This window comes from Stegastes partitus, unplaced genomic scaffold (assembly GCF_000690725.1).
Source record: "Stegastes partitus isolate 25-593 unplaced genomic scaffold, Stegastes_partitus-1.0.2 Scaffold215, whole genome shotgun sequence".
NCBI classification, from domain to species: domain Eukaryota; kingdom Metazoa; phylum Chordata; class Actinopteri; family Pomacentridae; genus Stegastes; species Stegastes partitus.
Genome location: NW_007577946.1, coordinates 413029 through 427962, shown reverse-complemented (window position 1 = coordinate 427962; position 14934 = coordinate 413029). Strand labels below are relative to the sequence as shown.

The following is a 14934-nucleotide window of genomic DNA, read 5'->3' as shown; positions in this document are numbered from 1 at the left end:
TTGTGGGAAGAAGCCGGAGAACCAGGAGAGAACCAGGATTAAGTGGTGTATAGGAAATGGATGGATGGATGGATGGATGGCACCATCAATCAAAAATGATATTCTTGAGAGAACAAATTCAGAGGGGACAGTTGGAAAGACTTGAATGTGACCCACTTGCATTGTCTTGCTCATTTTGGCAGGAGTGTAAAGTGGAAAGGTGAGGTGAATTTAATTAATTTAAAGGGCTATTTAGCTAGTCAACAAACAAAGCTAAAGTACCTGACACATAAGCTTGGGTAACAATTATAACTATGATCATTTTCCGGAGGATTAAACTGCTGGCTTCAGATTGACCCCAAGGATCAAAGATGTCAGTAAATCACAGATTAAAGCACCTACATGTGACAACAACATTTAGCTGATACTACAAACTAAATTTAATCCAAGTGGTTTTGCCTTTATAATTCTCAGTGTTTGCATGGAATCCACTCTAACCATCTCTTCAGGATTTCTAGAGCATAAGGGGGTCTGTGGCTCAGGTGGTCGTGCAGGTTGTCCTCTAATCGCAAGGTTGGTGGTTCGATCCCCCGCCCATCAACAGTTGAAGTGTCCTTGGGCAAGACGCTGAACCTGAAGTTGCTCAGGCAGCACCTTGCATGGCAGCTCTGTCGCCATGGGCGGATAAATGGGATCTACTCTCAAATGTACGTCACTAAATGAAAAACGTATAAAAATGTAGCCTGTAACTCCCAGGATGGACCAGTCTCACCAAACATAATCCAGACAGGAATCACACTGTTCAGTGCGATACTAACACAATGAGTTCAGTCATTACAAAAGGTTTTAACAGACTGCTTGGAGTAGTTGTTTAAGGAATGATCACAATTTCAACTCCGAATAAACTTTAAACAACCACTTAGTGTCTTAGATTGAGGAATTGTTTTGCAGGTTTGTAAAAGATAAACACCCACACATCTACGGTTGCCTCATATACAAATTTCTGCCATCCATTATATTCACAACAAGCTGCAGTTGGGTCTATAACCCTGGCTATACGGGATCATTTGTTCTCTGACACATGCACACACCCAGTAAACAAACAAATAATGAGCAATGTCTCCCACCTGGTGAGGAGATGATTATAACTCCATACATGCCATTAATCAGTTTGCCGCTGATAAACACCGCAAATAAGTCAGATTGATATCCCCGTCCTGGTGTCTTGCCCTTCAGGAAAGCCAAGTGAGATCGATGGTGCTTGTAACAGATGGTGGGAATGCAATGAGATACATCAGCATTACCCTCAAAGCAGCTTCCTCGCTGCGCTCCTGCGTTTCATTGCTGCTGATGATGATGATGATGATGAGGCATGTCTGGTGGAAAACTACAGATTCGATTGATAATAGACACGTGAGGAAAGAAATATTTTTACTTGATCAAATGTCTTTTATTTTAAAATCACAACAAATAATACATTTGTTAAAACATTTTATGGAAACATAACATTGTTTGGCTTTCTGCTCAGATAAACAACAACAAAAAAAAACAATAAAAGACTCATTCCTGACTCCAAAAACACCACCACGTGAACTAATCTTCCTGAAACACTGTATCTGCATTAAGTAATAAATGTTAATATTATTTTAAGTTTCATATATGTTTGGTACTTTACCATGCTGCTCCTGTTCTCCCACTGAAGCTCATAGGATGAATCCATAGCGTGCACACTGGAGAGTTACTCTAATAAACTGTTTTTAAGAGAACTCCCGTCTGCTGCGTCATCTCTAAGGCACTTTTAAAAATCAGTCTCAGATTATGCTGTACACAAACGTTTGTTACAGTTTAATTAACTGCCAAAGTGTGTGTAATCTTTTTTTTTTTAAACTTGTTTTCTATAGGAGACAGAATTTTCCAATCTTCTTTAAAACCCAGGGCAGTCTTCCTCTCTTCTTCTCTGGTCATTCAAGAATCTATCAGAACAACAACATAAATTACAGGTTAGAAAGGCAGAAAAAAATCATCCATCTCCTCCCAACAGCTGGAAAGTGACTCATTATTCCTCATGCAACTCTAACTTCTCTACACCTCTGCACAGTAAATGCCAGGGGGACACAATCAGCTCTGCAATTATTATGCTAATTTTAATAGGTAGGAGCCCGAAATAACGTCCTTTTTTTTTTAACTCTGTGTTTTTCAGTTGATAATGTATCTCCTGCAGAGTACAGCTTGAATCATTGTCTGTCCAATAATTGCTGTATTTTCCATCTCGCTGTGTGATGAGTCTCCTCCTTGTGGCAAACTGGAAATCTGCCCTGAAGGCTTGGAAATAATTACGCAGGTACTGCGAAGGGATTTTTCTTTCTTTTTTTTTTCTTCATAAATCAAATATGATATTATTAAAATGACATTACAAGAACTAGCCTTTGTTCTCTGTGTATAACTCACTCCATCTCCCTGTCTGGTCTCGTACGGTGTCAGTTCATGTGAATCTTTTTCTCCCTGTGGGCTCGCTTTTGTTCCATTTGTCATGCATATGAAACTGTATGAAGCCTGATCAGTTTTTAATGAATGCCTTCAGAATTAAGATCCAGGAAAAGAAAACTACCCGTTACCCCTCCTACTCTTCTGCAGTGTTTACAGACGTGACTTGATAATCCGACACTAAATATAAAACCTTTAATGTCGGATAGCAAGGCTGTCGGATTGTCAAGACGGAGGTTGAGATACAAGGAGGGCTTGATGAGTCATTTGTTGTTAATATTTATTGTTCATAGTTGTTAGAATAACTAGTGTATTGTTAGAACACGACGCATCGCTGGATTTCACGCTTAATTGACTGGTGCGCTTGTGCACATTCTGGCCAATTCCACCTTGGGGAAGCGCTCCGACCGGGTGGAAGTGGCCGGAACGTACAAGCAGCATTTGGCTGCTGATGCCGGTGTAGTTAGTGTTCACACTTCTGTTTCCACCATCGGTGGTGGTGGTGGTGGCAGGGGAGTGGCGGATAGGCTCCACTGCTACCATCTGTGTTTACTTCCATAAACACTGAACACGCTCACTGCGTGTGACGTCGTCGTGTCCTCTTCTGTGCATGCGGGACACTTTTGGGTCGTATGAAGTTCACACAGCAGATCACATACAAGTCGCATTTAACTGGAAATGTGAACGAACTCGCAGAGAAATTGGATTTCACAAAAAAATCCAAATTGAGCATTAAGTCCTGCAGTGTGAACGTAGCCAATCTGTTGGATTGTTCAGTCAGATAATACGCCGTCATCCTGATTGTGACATAAAATGTCATGTTGGAGTCAGAATCCAAGGCTGTTAGTATGTTAAGGCTATTTTCAATGTCAAGATTTTCAGATGGTTAAGGGTCGGATTATCAACTGTACTTGACTCTCACCATTTACAGCAGGGAGCAGGGCTTCTTCTTGACCTTGGTGGGCTGAGGGCAGAGGACGGCCCGGATGGCCTCATCAAACACAGTCTTCAGGCCGCGCTGAGTCAAGGCTGAGCACTCCAGGTACTTTACTGAATCTGCACATACAGACAAGGACACATAGTAAGAAAGTACAGACCTGAGGTACACAATCTTAGAATATTATAACAGTATCTCACTCGCAAACCCAATCAATGACGCTCTATGTCATGCTCCTTTTTCCTCATGAAATCTGGTTTGTACAGGACAGAGAATTTACATGTGCTAATGTAGCGAAGGAACCACTCAACAGCATGATAGCTAGAGGGCTAAAAAAAAAAAACACATTCGTGACTCCAAATTTGTCCAATTTTAATCTACATGTCGACAGAATTCTACCTGCAAATCACCAAAGCCGTGCCCTGCTGCGTTATCAGCTGCTCCAGCTGCAGCAGCACATTTAAAGTTCGGAGGAAACAAGTGCAATTCCAGATAAGCAAGTCTCAGCTATATACAATTTACTACAAAGTACTGCATGTTTCCTCTAAGGCACCAAAGAAAAAAGTAAACATTTCCATATATATACTTAAATTTAGTAATGTTTTCGTCTGTCTTCTGGCGCAAAGAGTTGTGGATGTTTGTTTTTCTCTACGCCTGAAAACTACTTCTGACCAGAGATAATTAAATGTATGAACGTTGCCATTGTGCACAATTGTAAGTTCACTATTAAACTTGGTGATGCAATGTCTTCACTAAAAGTCTATATACCTGTTTTCAGCATCCTTTTTTTCACCCAACAATGGATTCATCTAAAGGAAAGCTCTCCAAATGACATTAATCATGTTTGTTGTTCAGAACCCAGAAGACTGAGCAACGTTGTCCCTGGTCAGAAACGAGACGTAAGAGGAAACCATCACTGTGACTGACCTATCTCCTTAGCCAGAGCCAGGCCCTGCGGATAGGTGATGGGTGCCAGCTTCTTTTCCTTCAGCTTCTCGATGGTGTCCTTTTCATCCCTCAGATCCAGCTTGGTGCCCACCAGGATGATGGGTGTGGAGGGGCAGTGGTGGCGGACCTCCGGGTACCACTGGCAGAAGACAGAGTAAGAGGAAGATAGAATGAGAACAGAGGAAAAAGGGGGAGCACACAAAATGAAGTTGTTGGAAATGAAGAAAACGACAGGGGGGGTGAAGTGGAGGTTTGAAGTCCGACGGCACAAAACAGTGGATGAAAGGTTTCTTAAATTGCCATGAAATACGTCCTGTAGCTCCGAAAGAGAGAGAGAGAGGAGTGTATGATTGTGGCCGGATGTTGGACGTACGTGAACTTTTTCAATCAGGCAATCCAAGTTTCACTCTCAGTCTGCATATAATCTATCAAATTCATTTCCAGACCTGCCCTGGCTGCCTCTCGCTCAGGTTTCCTTCCTTTCCTCCCTACTTTGCCTCTGATCTCTTTTCTTCCCTTTCATATCTCCCCTTCCCTCCTAAACTTCATCCTCGTGCTCTCTCACTCTGCCCTTTGCCTTTTTTTTTTTTTAATATATATCCTCCATCCATCCATTTTCCTCAGTGAGGAAATGAGAGATGATATCTGCAAAGGAATTAATTCCGTCAGCGCCCACAGCCTCCACGCTCTTGTAGGTTTTCACTGGCAAATCCAACCTGCTTAGTAGAGAGGACTGAGCACAAGCCAGCTGATTGGCATTTGTGGATTATTGGTTATTATTATCACTGGTGCTACCTGATGAATCCAACTGTTTCTTCTTTAAGGTCAATTTGTTTTAAATGTCTCACTGTGCACAGTCAAGGCTCAAATTACTGTTTAAAGTCATAGATTCATTGACTCGCCTTCTTCCTCTTGTCATTTTTCTCTGTCACTGAAGTTGAATTAAATTAAATTATCTTGGTCGCAGCCGTTAGTTCAGTGATGTGGTGGACATTTCCTGAAATTTATGAGCAGGTTCATCACACATTACAAAAAGGATGCAAACTTGAGACTTAACTTAGAACAGATATGACTCCTGACATTATCTTGAGTCATTGAAGAATTAATTTTGATTCATGTCAAATGACTTGAGCTCATCAAAGGTGACTTGACATTGGATTTTTTCTAAACTAGCCTTACATTGAACATCCTGAATTGGTAAAGTCCCTCTCTGGTCTTTGATTAAACTCCTAGAACACATAGATCTTTGAAACTCTTCCCACTGGCTGCAGCTCGAGCACACCAGCTCTCCTCCTCAAACACTGGAAAACTACTCTGTGATATTAGAGTGATTCAGTCTTGTTGGCTTGAAGCAGAAACTGATTCTGAGGCAGAACAATGAAACAGAGAGCCCGTCCTGCGTACTGACAGTTGACCCCGAACGTATGAATTCATGTTTTCCAGACTGTCATTAGTGCACTGAAGTTTCAAGGCGGAGATGCTCAGCCATGGCTCTGAATATAAAGTGTCTTCAAGCAACATGCAACATGCAACATCAAATCGAGTTTATTGTCATGTTGCTGTACATACACAGTAGTAGAGGCAAGATGAGAGAGCGTAGCTTCATGATTATTCAACCAGCAAGTTTTTCAGAATGCACGTCTGGGATAAGACACTAAACGTTCACTCTCGCTGTCTCCTGAAGGGGGCGCTGCATCCATACACGCCGCCATTCGTTAAACATGGTGAACCTCTTCAGGTCCTGGTAGGTCTTCAAGGACACAAAGACACACATGATGGTGTGACGATGGTGAAGCTGCAGATGCTGCCCAGAGCTATCTGTCTGTCTGTCTGCATCCCCTCCAGCTGTATGTCCGTCTGGGATGTTGTCATGGAGCCATGTTTCTGTTAAAGCAGACACACAGCAGTCCCTCCACTCTCTGAGGGTTTCTCTCAGCAAACGTCCAGCTTGTTGTGGAGGGAGCGGACATTGGAGAGCAGGAGGATGGTCCTGCTGGTCTGGAGGGGTTAACCTTTAGCCTAGCATGGATCCTCTCTTCCTCCTCCTTTGTTTACATTCATACCGTTTGTGCTTCCTTCTCTCTCGGCTAACTGCCGGTGTCGTCTCCGATCAGACTCCGTGTTGGTGTAGTTTGTCCACATCACAACCAATTGCTGCAATTCCAGCACCGTTCACTGTCCTGACGCCCAGCAAAGTCTCCCGGCCGCAAGTTTTGTGGAATGAACATCTGGGATAGACTCAAAACGTTCACTTTCGTTGTCTCCTGAAGGGGGCGCTGCGTCCATGCCCGCCACCATCACCATGGCAACATAATATGATAGAACAAGATTAAACAATCTTCAGCACAGAAGTCGGACTTCTCTCAGATTTCTTGAGACATGACTTGGACTTTTCTTCAGTGACGTGAAAGACCTCGACTTTATCTTGTGTTTGTCTCAATCAAACTAAGACTTGGATTTGTTTTAAGCTACTTGAGACCTGACATGAGACTTGTATTAAAGACGTGCAGATTATACTTTTTCTTGTCTCTCTAAAACACCACAAGTATATCATGACATTAAACCCATTTTCAATATTCCACCATTGGCTACTGAGAAGCTCCAAAGAAGCTTTAAAGTTGTTAGGAAGCTGTGGCGGGGGTGGATTTATGCAGTCATCTTTGGCTTTATTATGTAACACAACAGTGCCGTAACATTTCCTAAATTCCATTTTTCTTTAACATCTACACTAATCCTTCTGCCCTTCTGTCCAGTCTTTATCCCTTGATTGCTGACGTGTGGACACTGAGTGAACGGCATGCTGGTCAGTCCGTGCTTCACTGTGTCATTATCCTTTTTATTTGCTTGACATTTAGCTGCTCGTAAACCTCAACAATCGTTAACCTTCACACACAAAAACAAATGAGTTTCTAAACTCATGCGGGGAGGCAATGTGAGGAGAGAGATGGCTTTGCTTGACGCCAAAGAAAGAAAAGTAAAGGTCCAGAATGATAATTGTTATGCTCGCTGCTTCTGCCTTCTGCCTGTAGCCAGTCTCTCTGCTTCTGTGTGCATGCTTGATTGCAAGAGTGGAGGAGAGTAGTGGAGCTGGAGCAGAGACTCACCAGCTGTACATCACAATCTCGCCTCTGCTCTGCTACCGTCGCCTTGCCGGAACCTCAGCTCGAGCGTTTCCTCGCCTGCCTCAGCCCAGTTTTCCCTCCTGGTCTGGCCTTCCTCGTTGGCTGAGCTCGGATCCCTTTTGGATCTCCTCTGCATTTCCCTCCCACTCTGCCCTGCTTGGCCCATCTTCAGCCCAAAACCTCAACCGGAAGTTCCCAGATATTCCAAACCAAACTTCAGTCCCAGACTCCTGAGTATGAGCTCAAGCTTTAGCCCCAGGTTTCCACTGACCAAACCAAAGTCTTGTTCTGTTGTTCCTGCTATCAGCAAAGCTCCTTTCTGACCTATTACCCAGTGCTTTGCTTGTCTTTGAATAAAACTGCTCCTCTGCCTTAGTGTCTCCTGATTAATCCCTCTAAATCATAATGTGAAAATGTCTTACCAGTCATTATTAAACCCCTACAAGCGTGTTTCCATGACATATCTTGATTTTTTCCCCCCATGAAAATAACCTCTTTATGACGCCCCTGCCTCCCATTTTTCTGCTACTTGCTACATATCGAGCACACCAGCTCACCTCTTCTCAAACTGACACAATGGCAGATATTAGAGTAATTCAGTCATACATGCAGGACAATGACACAGAAAGCCTCACTTTGCAAGTTTACTATGTACAGTGTGAAACCCTGGAAGGAAGTTTAAATCCATGTTTTTGATTCCTTCTTCAGTGCAGCCAATTTTCAGGGGCAAAGTGCTCAGCAGGGGGGTGTTGACTCCTTATCGTGCCCATGATGCGATTAAAAAAATACACCAGATGGAGACGTCAACAAGATAAGAAACTTGTTTTCACCGGAAAGGGTCTTTAATTGATTGCGCAAACACTGTCAATAAAAACATTCAGCCTGCTTGTGCCTGAAATAATCATGTCAGGTGCAAAATACATCCATATTTAAATTAAATGTGTTGTAGGAGAATACAATACAAAAGTGTAAAATTATATATTAAGCCTTCGTTCCACTGTTACGGCTCCACCTCATAGAATCAACATCTTTGCCTCTTTACTACTTGCTCTTCCTTTTTAATTTCCTTCCATATCAACTAATCCAGCAGGAGCCATCTGTGTAGTGCTACTTCTGCCTCTTGTTACTATAGAGACTCGTGTAGGATGCAACACAACGAGCAAAACAGGGGTAAGCGGTATTAAATTGGAGAGCTTTTGTTATTGCGCTCGTGCTTGCATCACAACGCAGGAATCGGCGAACGGATGAAAGCACAAAAGCCGAAAGAGCACTTAAAACGAGAGCGCTGTGCATGAAAGGTTCTATCTCACAATGACATCTGGTTCTTTGCAGCGTATTGCGACTGAAGGACAGAATGATTTGACACTCGTGACCCTGAACAGCAAAAAAAAGCAGGAATAAGAATTGGATAAAAGAATGAATTTGGATGAAAACAAACCAAAAGATATTTAAACTAACAGTTGAATGAAATTATTCGGCACCTTAAAAAAAATTCTCTCGCTTCTCGAATGTGTGGATTTGCTGCTTTTCTCCTTTATTTTGGATTTTTGACCCGTTGATTAGACAAAATTTGAGAATTTCTGTTTGGGCTATAAAGGAATTGTGATGATCCAGATCATTACTACTGTAAAAAATCAAAATATTGTCGTGAGTGTTGCATTGAAGCATCCTTGTTTTTGTATTTTTCATCAGCTGTCTATGTGCTCATACTCTTGTATGTTTGTCAAATGAATCAGTTTAAATATCTGTATTAGTTATGTTAAGGCTTTGAACTACCTGCTGTGCATTGCTTAGAGTGATGCATCACAGGACTTTGCAAATTAACTGTCTTAAGTGAAGGGGGCTTAATGAAATGAATCGGTGGCTGCCTGCAGTTATGTGGACAGTGACACAGGAGAAATTTAACACGAGTGCCTCTGAGACTTTGACTGAGATTTCATTCTCCAAAAGATAATTGAAATCATCCAATTTAAGGGGCCAGCTCTATTAAATACGGCTTTTAAATGCAAATTAAACTGCATAAACTGCCAACCAATTTAGCTGCAATTTAAATCATGTCTGTCCAGTCTCCCAAAAATATAAGCAGTGAAGAGTTTGAACGATTTAAGTTCCCTGAGAGACACAATACCGAGTCAAATTCCTCGGCCCAGAAAGCTGATTGTGATAGAAAGTTGTAGCCATGACGGTAGACTGTGCTTAAAAATATATCTGAATGTTGCTGCAAAGAAGCGACAGATTCTAAAACACAGACGCTTCACACACCTCGACGGCGGCAAATGACGTGCATGTACGCAAACGAGCTGCAGAAATGAAAACAAATGCAAAAAGAAAACGCTGCATATTCAGTCCCACAACAAAAGCACAACAAGGCCTCTAGGGGCAGTTTTTAAGTCTTCAACTTTTCAGTCACTGTGATTATTTGGGTGTTGCAGTGGTAGTTTACCACCGTCTCCTTGTTTTCTCGTTGTTATTTATGTTTATCCACGGAGACGAGAGAACATAAACCTTTTCATGCAGTTTTTCCCTCAGCTAACGTTACTCGTCTCGCTCACTGTCGCCTGAATCTCAGGTGAAAAGCTCACTACTGCCCCTAGAGGCCTGGGTCACTTCTGTTGTGTGACTGGATATGCAGCGTTTTCTTTTTGCAACACATTTCTGTTTATGCGATACATTCACGTATATGCAGCTCGTTTGTGTACATGCAGGTCATTTGCCCCCGTCGGCCACCGTACATCTCCAACCCAGCAGCACAGGACGTCAATATATAGTCGCCACAGTTTCGAGGAAGATTCGTGTCACCAATTCAGTGTCAAATATGAAATATGGTCACAACGTCCTCCTTTGTTTCTGAGTTACGGCAATGAATATATGCAAGAGATGTGGTTTTAACTGCAAAGCTGACCATTGACCTTTTGGATTGAAAACGTCATAATGTCATTGTTTAATCCTTTTAGAGAGTTGTGCTAAATTTTGTCATGATTACTGTGTGAATCTTTGAGTTGTGGCCGACAATGTGTGTGGTATATGATCAGCAGATGCAGTTGCGTCTGTTGCTTTATGAGCATGACACATCGTTTATCGGTCTTTCTCATACTTCTGGCTGCGTCTGCCCTGAGCGAGTTTGGCCGAACCTCATGGACTGAATTACATCCACGAGTTTCTTCTTCAGCGCTGGCATCACTGGAGCCTGAAATTATAATTTCACCAGCAACCTGGACAGAATTGAGCCAACTCTGCTGGGAATAGGCCAGTTTGGGCAGAGGGGTGGAGCGCATCAGAGACTGAGGAACCAGCAGCTGTCGTATTCTCTGCCCAACGTGCCGTCATCACGGGATAAAAGAGATGAAGTACAGGCAAGAGCAAAGTTTCTGTCCAAGCACTTGCATCATTTCCTTTACTTTAACCTGGCCTAAAGCCCAACACTGGAACACTGATCTTGAAATTGAAGATTTCGGCTAATGCAGGTGCAAAACTGTACTTGGAACTCTGTATACATCTGATATTAAACTTCCATCAGTTTCTGTTTGTCTGCCCTCGAATTTCCACAACTACCTGTCACAGCTGTTTTTATTCACTCCAGTGCAAATGTGGGTAACGTGAGAACAGCTGGAGTCGCGACTGTGCCTGTTTTATAATGGCAGACTTTATTAATTGCTCTGTGACTCAAAGTCATTGAATCCATTCTAGTACGTCCATCAAGACGGGGTTAAGTATTGAACCAGTGTTATGGCACCATTAGGGAGCTTATACATCACACGTGATGGCTCCTGTGGGTTTGTCAGGCCACAGCATAATTCATTATCAATCAGTCCTGGAGAGGAGGGAAACTGAGCACAGAGTCAATCCTGTCTGAACTGAAGGCTGAAACTGAAGGACTTGCTTTGAATGCACGGATTGGGAAATGTCGAAAGACTCGTGTTCTGACTTAGATGATCCTACAGACACAGTGTCTAGATACGTCTTTCCATGTCAACATTTGATCATTCCCCACAAAGTCTGCACTCCCCAAATGCATCACTTAAAGGTGCTATCTTCTTATTAGGAAGATCATAATGGCAGGCAGCTTGCTAGTGTCAAAGGACAGCATAGGGTGAGGATATTGGAGGTCAACTAGGAAAGGAATCAAGACAACAAAAGAGTATTTTATCTCGATGAGCCTGATGCTGAATCAAACAGATTCTCTCGAGGTTTCATATCGCTGATTTCAGTAATTCAGTTTTCAGGGTTTAAGATTAAAATAGATGAGCTGATTGATTAAAGAGAGGAAAACTCCTGTCCTGATGGTACAGAGGGAAACTTATTAAAGTGGTGTACCAGGCAGATGTGTGGCATCCTTCATGTATTTTCCAGTCTTCCTTGGTAGAGGAGGGGAAGAGATCCACTTTGGTGCCACTGGAAAATATTAAGTCTCCCAAGGCAACACAGTACATGACATGTTGGACCTCTCAACATCTGTCTGCAGGGCAAAGAGGGGAATGGAGGATGGTATAGCTCCCCAGTTAAATCTTGTACACCTGGAGGGAAGTAAGAACCAAGCATGTTTGCTAACTGTAATCAGCCACGTGCTCTTAAAGTGGATCTTTTCTCCAAATAAATGTGGTTAAGACCAAAGAAATGTTGATTGATTGTCACAGGAAGTGCCTCCTTTTATTCAGTCTGTCCTGTTTTTTACTATTGTTTTCTAGAAACTAGAAATCCTCCAAATGTGATCACGTGCCTGATTTAAGGTGACTGTGAGGGATACATACGTCTTCAAAGCAAAGCGTCCCAAGGAGACGTTGAAGATTTACTCTATTCTACTCCACCTTTGACAACCAAATTGAAATCAGTCCATCATTGAGTTGGACATCTGATGCAATGACGTTTCCTCTGGGCCTCCTTGAAATCTTACAGGAACTGAACAAATGTGATGCTGAAGTGAGCTGTGACCACCAAAATCAAACCAATTCGAGTCCGAGTGGACATTTGTGTCAGATTTGTAGAAATTCCCTCAACGTGTTCAATTCAGTTCAGTTCATTTTTATTTATACGGCATCGACTCACAACATAGATCATCTCGCAGCACTTCACATCGTCAGGTGAAGATCCCTATTCCTATTGGATGAGCAAGCAGTCGGCGACAGAGGGAAGGAACCAAACCCCCACCGTGTCCATGATGCATCACACCCATGAGAGTGAGGCGGACTGACAAACGGACAGATGGACAACCCACAACCATCGTGCCTTTAGTCACGCCTGTCGCCGGCGCAGAAGCATGATGAAAATGGAAATAGAAAATACACACAGTTTGCTCAACCCAAAGTGATGGTGACACATGTTTCCTCCCCCTCATTCTTCACCGGTCAGACTAAAGTAGACGGCGTTGAGGAATATCACTGAAGACACATCATCAGTCTCACGCATGCACCACTCATTTCACGAAGCAAGAACATTGGTTGTTCCTGGTTACCTCTAATTTGATCTATTTTCCTTCGTACACGTGCGCGTCCTCCCTCCGCTTATCTAACTCAGCTAACGAAGTGTGGTTGACGTGGCAGCGTCTGAGTGTCGGCGTTATAATAGAAACACCACTTGGGTGACAAATGTTTTTTTTCCATTTAGGTGACATCTTTTAAAAGGCTTTGGGGACAGAGATGAGACTCACCTTAGCTCTGACGTTCTCATAGGATGCTGGGCTCACCAGGGAGAAACAGATTAGGAAAACATCCTGGATGGATAGAAAACGAGAAGAGACAGAAGAGATTAGACGGCAGCTGTTACGACAACGGCACTGTGACGATGTCTGTCGCAAGTTTATGTGTTCTACAGCAAGTCTCCATGACATTCTCTACCTGTTTCAGTAGCTAGAACTCTATTGCTAACACACTTTATTGCAAAGGGAAATATCTTCTTTTTCTGCTATGAAGATCAAACAGTAAATGCTTAAATGTATGACAACTTAGTACCAGTTACTGTTCTATAATCTTTATGTATGTGTTTCCGGATACATCCATCCATCATCTATACACCGCTCAATCCTCACGAGGGTCATGAGAGGCTGGACCCTATCCCAGCTGACTCAGGGTGAAGGCAGGTTCACCTGGACAGGTCACCAGTCTATCACAGGGCTACACTTAGAGACAGACAACCAAGCACACTCACATTCACACCTACGGACAATTTAGAATCACCAATTAACCTCAACATGTTTTTGGAGGAAGCTGGAGAACACGGAGAAAACATGCAAACTCCACGCAGAAAGATTCCGGTGCCCCCACCGGGACGCAAACCGGCGACCCTCTTACTGCGAGGCAACAGTGCTAACCAACTGCAGTACCCTGCAGCTTTCCGGATACAAAATAAGTTTAAAAAAACGATTTGCTGCTATGACAAAAATGCATTAAACTGCTGCCTCGATTCCAGTTTTAGGCCAAATATCGAACTAAAAATGTTTTTGTCCTTTCATAGTACTGAAGAACTTTGCACCAACCGTCACCCTGCGCTTTGATCATCTTCAGTATTGCACTAATGTTGCCCTCGAGGGCCGTATTGTGTATGGATTTGACAGTAGTAAATTAAACTCTGCTAGTTTCACAGCTGGGGACCAAATGGATTTGGTCTGTTCTAATGATCTGTGTGTGTCCATGTGTGTGTGTGTGTGTGTGATTGCATACCGTCTGTGGGTAGGACAGTGGGCGGAGCCTGTCATAATCTTCCTGTCCGGCTGTATCCCAGAGGCCCAGGTTGACTGGCTTGCTGTCCACCATCACATTAGCTGAGTAGTTGTCAAACCTGTGGGGAGCAGAGAAGGTCAGCGATCAATCAGTCACCGAGCCACTCTGTAATTTAACTGATTATTTTAGCGATCAGTCAGTTGATTTACAAGTGCCACAGACATGCCATCACATCCAGGTAGGATCCCATTATGAGTCGTGTGAGATCTGAAAGCTTCGTATGAGAGGAACCACGGAAAATGTAGTTGATCGTGAAATAACTCTGAGAGGGATCAGTACAATGGTGTTGATCATAGCACTTTCCAAAAAGCTAAAAAAGAGCTTAAATGAATAACTGACTGGTTGACTTTGTTTGCCATTCAACAGAGGTCATGTGTATGAAGACATTACATATTTAAGCAGCAGCGCCCCCGTGTGGCCACATGGACACACTGCAGTTTCATTTCTTAACTCGTGTGTTCAGCTCTTGAGTCACTTTTAGTACGACTCTCAATGCCAGCAAATTAAAATCCATGTAATTCTGTTCATTCTTTGGGAAATTTTAATGCAAGTCAGTTTACAAATACAAAAACGAAGACACTTTCTACGAATAATACCAAAATGTGACTGTATATAAAATCAGTGGAACAGACTTTTCTTCAGCTCCATTTCAGCAGCACTCTGCTTCCCCGTCATGCATCAGCTCAGATTCACGTCACGCCTTCAGGTAGCACAAAGAGGAAACATCACAGGCTTCTGACAAATGCAGCGA

At 42.8% G+C, this 14934-nt stretch overlaps 1 protein-coding gene across 1 annotated transcript in view; it reads right to left on the bottom strand.

The window, feature by feature from the left end:
- Positions 1-1407: 1407 nt before the first annotated feature.
- rac2 (Rac family small GTPase 2) overlaps positions 1408-14934 on the bottom strand; it is a 24336-nt gene continuing 10809 nt past the window's right edge. Inside the window, exons 3-7 of the mRNA XM_008280939.1 lie at positions 14124-14241; positions 13115-13177; positions 4328-4487; positions 3386-3519; positions 1408-1952 (exon numbers count right to left, since the gene is read on the bottom strand). Coding sequence (XP_008279161.1) covers positions 3389-3519; positions 4328-4487; positions 13115-13177; positions 14124-14241 — 472 coding nt within the window. The 3' untranslated portion in view covers positions 1408-1952; positions 3386-3388. The remainder of the gene's footprint in view (positions 1953-3385; positions 3520-4327; positions 4488-13114; positions 13178-14123; positions 14242-14934) is intronic.